The 8767-nt window shown below is 44.5% G+C and overlaps 1 protein-coding gene across 1 annotated transcript in view; it reads right to left on the reverse strand.

The window, feature by feature from the left end:
• SLC35G1 (solute carrier family 35 member G1) overlaps nt 1-4114 on the reverse strand; it is an 84006-nt gene extending 79892 nt beyond the window's left edge. The window contains exon 1 of the mRNA XM_073596018.1: nt 3796-4114. Within this exon, the coding sequence (XP_073452119.1) occupies nt 3796-4078 (283 nt within the window). The 5' untranslated portion in view covers nt 4079-4114. The remainder of the gene's footprint in view (nt 1-3795) is intronic.
• Nucleotides 4115-8767: the final 4653 nt, after the last annotated feature.

The following is an 8767-nucleotide window of genomic DNA, read 5'->3' on the forward strand; positions in this document are numbered from 1 at the left end:
ATAGTTAGGTTTTTAAGATCATGTGGTCTAAGCTGCCTTGGCTTTTACAGCAGGAACCTGTAATAGACACAAAGCAAAACAGTGACTTTTGGGGCAAAGGGACTCCTAAAAAACACACAAAAAACACTAGGGTTGCATCGATACCACTTTAAGACCGATACTTTTTTGAAGTACTCGTCGATACCGATTACCGATACTATTTTTTAATGTCATGTGAGTGGACTGTGTCAGTAGTTTTTTTTTTTTTTTTTTTACATTTTTTAAAATTATTTTTTACAATGTGTGTGTGTATATGTATATGTATATGTATATGTGTATATATATATATATATATATATATATATATATATATATATATATATATATATTTTTTTTTTTTTTTTTTTTTTACAATGCTTTCTTTTTTTTGTGGGGGGAGTGGACGGTGTCAGTGTTTTTTTTTTTACCTTTTAAATATTTATAACAATTTTTTATCAGCCCTGTTGAGGGGGGAGCTTTGGTGAGATATCAGACATCAGACATCTCCCCTTTGGGACAGAGAAAGGGACTGAGGACAGAGATTCTCCAGTCCCTTTCCTTGCAGCCTCAGCTGCACTGCAGATGAATGGACAGGAGACATTCAAAAACTGAAACATTGTAAACACAGTTTACTCTGCTCAGTTATGAATGGACAGTCAGTGATCACTTAATCTGTGCATACAGAAAAGTAAGGAGTCGGTAAATTACAGATTTACCAGCTCCTTCCTGACAGATCCAGGAAAGAGAGGGACTGGAGGAGCACGGAAGACACGGAGGGGGACTGGAGGAGCACGGAGGACACGGCGGGGGACTGGAGGAGCACGGAGGACACGGAGGGGGACTGGAAGAGCACGGAGGACACGGAGGGGGACTGGAGGAGCACGGAGGACACGGAGGGGGACTGGAGGAGCACGGAGGACACGGAGGGGGACTGGAAGAGCACGGAGGACACGGAGGGGGACTGGAGGAGCACGGAGGACACTGAGGGGGACTGGAGGAGCACGGAGGACACGGAGGGGGACTGGAAGAGCACGGAGGACACGGAGGGGGACTGGAGGAGCACGGAGGACACGGAGGGGGACTGGAAGAGCACGGAGGACACGGAGGGGGACTGGAAGAGCACGGAGGACACGGAGGGGGACTGGAGGAGCACGGAGGACACGGAGGGGGACTGGAGGAGCACGGAGGACACGGAGGGGGACTGGAGGAGCACGGAGGACACGGAGGTCACACTTGAAATGAGCACAATAACATTCAAAGACACAAAGTGGCTTAGCGGGTGGCACCTATGCCTTGGAGCACTGGGGTCTTAGGTCTGAATCCCAATCAGGACACTATCTGCATGGCATTTGCATGTTCCACCTGTGCTTGTGTCGGATACCCCACACACCCCAGAGACAGGCTGGTAGGTTAATTGTCCCTGATATGTGTATGTATGTGAGGCAGGGACCTTCGAATGAAGGCTTTTTGAGAACAGGGACAGATGTGAATGTACAGTATGTAAAGCGCTGTATATAATGTCAGTACTATATAAATACCTGTAATAAAAGAAGGCTTCATGCACATATTTGCATTCCAGGAATGTATGTGTTTCGAGAATGCACAAAAAATGCAAGTTACTGTGTCAATAATTGTTAATGACACCCCAAACACGGCAAGCAAATGCACATTTTGCCACGTACAAAAACTCACGGTAAAAACTGCACACTAGAATGCAGGAAAATGCTCCATGTCACCCGTAGGTTAGCCCATTGAAATCAATGGGCTGCCCTATGCAACTCGTGGGAATAACCACGTGTCTCAAATAGCTAGATGTGAATGTGGCCTAAGAGGCTTCAATAGGAGAACCAGAAAAAAAAATGTACAAAAAAACTCATTGTTTGGGGGCATTTTCTTTCCTAGCTTTTCATTGGCTAAAAATTATTAAAAAAACCCCTCAAGCCTGAAACCTTATGAATAATGCTCACAAAAAGCCTGATAAACAACCGGATACATTGACCCTGAGTGTATTGTCAAATGAAGCTTGTGTTTTGGCAACTAAGAAATGAGCTTACGTAAAATGCGTGAAAAAGGCTTTTTCTTGCCTGGTAATTTGTTTTCTATTGGTTAAAAACAGTTTATAAAGAAATGCTAAAAGCCTGAAATGCATGTGAAAAAAGCCTGTACAAATGCTCAAAATACGCCCAATAAGGCCTGGTTCACACCTATGCATTTTTTAGTGCATTTTCAGTTTTGCAGAAACACACCACAGTCCATTTAACATGGTTTCCTATGGATGTCTCCATCTAACAACTGCACTATTTTCTCCATTAGCTCATCCCCCACAGCTATTACCCTTTTGTATAACTTGACCCTCCCTCCTAGATTGTAAGCTCTAATGAGCAGGGCCCTCTGATTCTTCCTGTATTGAATTGTATTGTACTTGTACTGTCCTTACTAATGTTGTAAAGCGCTGCGTAAACTGTTGGCGCTATATAAATCCTGTATAATAATAATGTAGTTCACATCTGTGCATTTTATGGAAAGGACCTGGGACTTTTTTCTGGTTTTTGGTTCCACAAATTTCAATGGATCAAAAATGTGTATTGAAAAATGCAAAATGCACCTGGATTATGCAAACTGCAACCTGCATACAGTAGGTGTGAACCAGGCCTCAATCACCAAAGACGCATTTCCATTGGTGGATCATCAGCCAACCCTCTATGTATCCAGTTCGCCCAGGAACAAGTTATATTGTATAGTTATTTTATGTTGTATAGTTTTATTAATGTATATTTTCTAGATTGTACAGTATAGTGTTTTGTTTATATTGTACTGTGTTTTATTACATTGTATAGTATTTGACTACATTGTATAGTGTGTTTTTTTTATATTGTACAGTGTGTTATTATATTGTACTGTGTTTTATTACATTGTATAGTGTTTTGTTTTATATTGTACAGTGTGTTATTACATGGTATAGTGTTTTGTATATTGTACTGTGTTTTATTACATTGTATAGTGTTTTGTTTTATATTGTACAGTGTGTGGTATAGTGTTTTGTATATTGTACTGTGTTTTATTACATTGTATAGTGTTTTGTTTTATATTGTACAGTGTGTTATTACATTGTATAGTGTTTTATATTGTACAGTGTGTTATTACATTGTATAGTGTTTTGTTTTATATTGTACTGTGTTGTATTACATTGTGTGTTATTATACTGTACAGTGTTTTATTACATTGTATAGTGTTTTGTATATTGTACTGTGCTTTATTACATTGTATAGTGTTTTATTACATTGTATAGTGTTTTGTATATTGTACTGTGCTTTATTACATTGTATAGTGTTTTATTACATTGTATAGTGTTTTGTTTTATATTGTACAGTGTGTTATTACATGGTATAGTGTTTTGTATATTGTACAGTGTGTTATTACATTGTATAGTGTTTTGTTTTATATTGTACAATGTGTTATTACATTGTGTGTTATTATATTGTACAGTGTTTTATTACATTGTATAGTGTTTTGTATATTTTACTGTGCTTTATTACATTGTATAGTGTTTTGTATATTGTACTGTGCTTTATTACATTGTATAGTGTTTTATTACATTGTATAGTGTTTTGTATATTGTACTGTGCTTTATTACATTGTATAGTGTGTAATTACATTGTGTAGTGTATAATTTCATTGTATAGTGTATTATTACATTGTATAATGCTTTGTTACATCATATAGCAAGGTCAGGAGTCAGTGGATGATGATGAGTATATAAAGGATCAAACTTCTTACCGCTCTCCTCCTTGGTCACCAAGAACTGGACACAGAACATGTGCGGACAGCGGCTCTTCTCCCCCGGAGTGACCACAGCTCGGGGACAGTCAGAGGTGACAAGGGTAATATCACCTGGATCCCCCGTCCCCCCCTCAGCGCTGAGTGCGCCACTCTGCCCGTCCACATCCCATGTGGAGTTCTGGATGCATCCATTCGTCTCCAGAGGGGGGGTCCGGCCCAGTCCTTCCAGCTCCAGTACCTCCGGATCCTCCTCGCTGACATCCCGATCCTCACTGCCCATGGTGGCCGAGGGATCTGATCACACCGGTAATGCGTGCGTTTTATGACTGGCCACAGGTGGCAGCAGAGAGCAACCATGAAGAACGGGGCGGAGCTAGGCAGTGACATTGCCTGGAGGCACAGCAGAGACTTTGGGATCGCTGTGGTGTGATTGTCCTCTGGTACAAACAGACCAGACACACTCATAAATCTGTGTGCAGAACATTAATTGTCTTACAGTTTTTACAAAGCTAAAATAAATGCATAAAATGGAGCTTGCGAATGCTAGGGGTTGAGAGGAACGCAAGTAAAATCGCACACCACCCAACAGCGCACAAAAACACGCAATTTTTTATTTTTGCAGGCATAAAACAGAGCTGTTACTTCTTAATGGCACCCCATGGTGCACTTTGCTAATGTGCATGAAAAATTGCACGCCAAGACACATGGTAACAGAATACCGTGCGTTTTTCTGCAGCTAAAAAAAAAGTGCATACTCTCTTTTGTGTAATTTGTTCACCAGCTGCCCACTGTGTGTCTAAATATCTGTTATTGTGCATTTGGGAAGTGGGACATTTAAAATGCCATTAAACCCAGACTATGAAAAATGAATTACATGCTCTATAACAGAATGTGCCCCCACTGCAGCCTGAGATGGTGTCCTCTACTGAGCATGCTCAATTTCAGTTTCCTTCTAAGCTCTTCATTCCCTCAATTTTCCTGATCTGTGCAGCCCATGTGACTAAAGAGTCACACATGTGGATGTATACAGTACACAGTGATAAATGACACTCCCCTCCCTCCTAGGGTTGCCACCTGTCCGGGATTCACCCGGACAGTTCGGGTTTAAAATAATGCGTTTGGGTTTCAGACCGCCTCAAACCCGGACACATTATTCAGACAGGACTATGGCTTCCCAGCAGGGTTTCTGGCTGCAGTTGTGTAAGCCAAGAGTGTCTGTTACACTCAATTTCACACTGCCCAAAGCCAGCACTAACAATCCTCACCCCCCCCCCCCACACACACAGACGGGAGAAGAGAAAGGGCTCGATCTACTCCTCTGTGTCTGCCCACACTCCAATCCCCAGTGCTGTGCCTCAGAAAAGGAAAGTGGGGGCCGGAAATTTGAAGTCCAGCAGCCTCAGATACATCTGGGTGAGAGGTGCCAAGGGTGAGTGAGCTCACCATCCATCCTTGTCTGTGAAAGAAGTCTCCCCCCTTCTCTCTCCTGCCTCTGAGTAAGTACACTAAGGTAAATCAGGCTTCTCAGAGCACCCCTTACATCACAGTTCTCAGTGTTCCCCCTTAGATCAGGGTTTCCAGAGCATCCCTTATGTTAGAGTCCCCAGAGTTCTCCCTTATATCAGAGTCTGCAGAGTCCCCCCTTACAGTGAATGGGAACTTTGCGAGTTCAGATGTAAAGGGGGACTCTGTGGATTCAGATGTAATTGGGACTCTTGTAATTAACTTAATATGATTATAAATTTTATTGAATTGCAAAATACATATATGTATAATTTATACTATTAAAAAAAAAAATTGCTGTGCGCTGCTAAAGTGTTCGGGTCTGAAGAAAAGGTGGCATCCCTACTCCCTCCTCCTTCATGTCCTCCTATTTCTAAACACTATGGCGGTGGGATATAGTATGCTGATTGATTACATTCACTAAGAAACTCACAAAAAAAGATTTGTTTTAATATAAATCAGTATTAAATATATCTAATGTCACTGCTAATACCTGTAAAATAAAAAAAGAGCCTTGGGTGCAGATGCCGTCTGAATAAATAGAGAGCCAGTGTCAGTCATCTCTGAGTCCACCTACACCATAATAAAGCACAAAAAATATACCGCTGATGTTCAATAAAGATTAAGAGCCCTTGCACACTGTGGCGGTTTGCAGGCGCTATTGCGCTAATAATAGCGCCTGCAAACCGCCCCGAAAGTGCCGCTGCTTGTATTCCAGTGTGAAAGCCCTGAGGGCTTTCACACTGGTGCGGTGCGCTGGCAGGACGGTAAAAAAAGTCCTGCCAGCAGCATCTTCGGAGCGGTGAAGGAGCGGTGTGTATACCGCTCCTTTACCGCTCCTGCCCATTGAAATCAATGGGACGGCGTGGCTATACCGCCGGCAAAGCGCCTCTGCAGAGGCGCTTTGCGGTGGTATTTAATCCTTTCTCGGCCGCTAGCGGGGGTAAAACCGCCCCGCTAGCGGCCACATACCGACGGTAAAACGCCGCTAATAATAGCGGCGTTTTACCGCCGACGCCGCCCCCGCCCCAGTGTGCAAGGGCTCTTATAGGAAGCTGTAAAACAGATTTTATGAAGGTGGCCTCCATAAAGTGATTGTAAAGGTAGAAGTGCTTAAAGGAATTGTAAAGGTAGAAGGTTTTTATGTTAAAGCGGACCTTCAGTCATTTTTTCATCCTTCCATCTATTAAATCTTCTCCCTTTGTTGTTTTATCTTTGGATAGTAAAACATTTTTTTTCTGCCAGTAAATACCTTATACAGCCCACTTCCTGTTTCTTGTCTGGTAAGAAGCCTAGGCTTATGACATCATTCACAGCTCTCTCTCTCTCCCCCCTGAGAGTTTGCCAGAAAGGGGGGGGTGAGTCATAAGAGGGCCAATGAGAGCTGCAGAGCTGGAGGTGTGCCTCTGTGTGTCTGTGTAAATCCAGGAAGTGAACAGGCAGCAGCTTCAGCTGCCCACAGTTAAAATGGATGCAGCCAGACTCAGTGGAGGAAGATTTCTGCAGCATATTTGGCAAGTACAGAATCCCAGTATATATAAAATAATATGCAAAGTGGTTGGAGGGAAGCTTCAGAATGGCAAAGATGTTTTTATTACAAATTATGTGAGCAGACTGCAGTTCCTCTTTAATGCATTATATGCATTAGGATAAAAAGCCTTTTGTGTGTAGCAGCCACCCCAGCACCCCCTAATACTTTCCTGAGCCCCGTCTCTGTCCAGCGATGTCCACGAGTCCCTCGGCCGTCCGAGACTCTCCCTCTTGATTGGCTGAGACACAGCAGTGGCACCATTGGGAGAGTGGACGGGGCCGAATGGTAGCTCCATGTGTGAATGGACACACGGAGCTGCGGCTCGGCTCGGGTGCCCCCATAGCAAGCTGCTTGCTGTGGGGGCACTCGACAGGAGGGAGGGACCAGAAGCACCAAAGAGGGACCTGAGAAGAGGAGGATCCGGGCTTCCCTGTGTAAAACCACTGCACAGAGAAGGTAAGTGTAACATGTTTATGGGAGGCGGGGTGTCGTTAATCTTGCCTAGGGCCACGCGGGTGACAAGATCAGAGAGCAGGCTCACCGGACTTAGCAGCTACAATCAGAGACATGGTGCCCGCCTCTTCCGCTGTCCTCGTGCCCCTCTCCTCCGCTGACCTCGTGCCCTCCTTCTTCGCTGACCTTGTGCCCGCCTCCTCCACTGACCTCGTGCCTGCCTCCTCCGCCTCCTCTGCTGACCTAGTGCCTGCCTCCTCCGCTGACCTCGCCCCCGCCTCCCTCGCCTCCTCTGCTAACCTCATGCCCACCTCCTCCACTATCGCCCTCTTCACAGGCTGAGCTGCTGCTGACCTCCTCTGGATGTCCTCCAAGCCTGCTGCTTTCTCTGCAGAATCAGTCAGCGCCTCAGCCCTGAGTAGGGCCCCTCGTGTTCTCCAGCCAGTCTAATGGGGAAGTCAGCGTCCGTGGCTGCGTCCCCTAGGCAGCATTTATTTTATTTGCTTCGTTGCTTTAGTTTATTTTATTTTTTTTATCACTTTTATTGCTGTCACAAGGAAAGCCAAGTCCTCTTTATGGAGAGATCTGGGTTCTTTAGGACCCCAAATCCCTCCACTGTACCTAAAAGCATTCAAAACACCAATATTGGAGTTTCTGAATGCTTCTTTTTCAAAAACTGGTGCCCATAGTTTCCGAGTAAACCAGAGGTGATGTCATGGTCGCTCGGGTCTCATGGTGAGATGTGAGAGCCCAAGAGAGCAGCGGATGGCGGTGAGAGGAGGGGGAGGACGTCCCCTCCCACTGCTTGTTATTACAGCTCGGCAGCTGGTGAGCCACTCTGGTTGCTTTTTCAAGAAAGCCGACCGCCGGCTGTAAAAAACGGTACCGGGATGATACCTGCAGCTAAAGGCATCATCTCAATATAACCACCGAAAATCCAGCGAAGTGGTCAATACATACTGAGCCCAATCTCGATTGAGTGATGTGCACGAGAGACGAGGCTCTCTTGGGTCCCTCGCTCCTGCTTGGCTTAGATACAGCAGCAGGAGCCATTGGCTTCTGCTGCTGTCAATCAGAGCCAGTGGGGAAGGAGCGAGGGGCAGGGTCAAGTCCTGCTCTGTGTGTCTTATGGACACTCAGAATGGGGCTCGGGAGCGAGCACACACGAGTGCCCCCATAGCAAGTGGCTTGCTATGGGGGCACTCGACAGGGGGTTGGAGCCAGGAACTCCGGTGATGGACCCGAGAAGAGGAGGATCAGGGCTGCTCTGTGCAAAACCATTCCACATATCCGGTAAGTATAACATGTTTGTTATTTTAAAACAAAAATATAAATAAAACAAACCTTTACTATTACTATAAAATGTGTAAAAAAAAAAAATATTCTTAATTATTTTTTCTTGTAGTTCTCTTGTGGGTGGGTTATGAGAAATGTCCCTCCCCAAACAGAATATTGTGCTACATCTATAGATAAATAGGATAA

The sequence above is a fragment of the Aquarana catesbeiana genome, linkage group LG08, assembly GCF_042186555.1.
Source record: "Aquarana catesbeiana isolate 2022-GZ linkage group LG08, ASM4218655v1, whole genome shotgun sequence".
NCBI classification, from domain to species: Eukaryota; Metazoa; Chordata; class Amphibia; order Anura; family Ranidae; genus Aquarana; species Aquarana catesbeiana.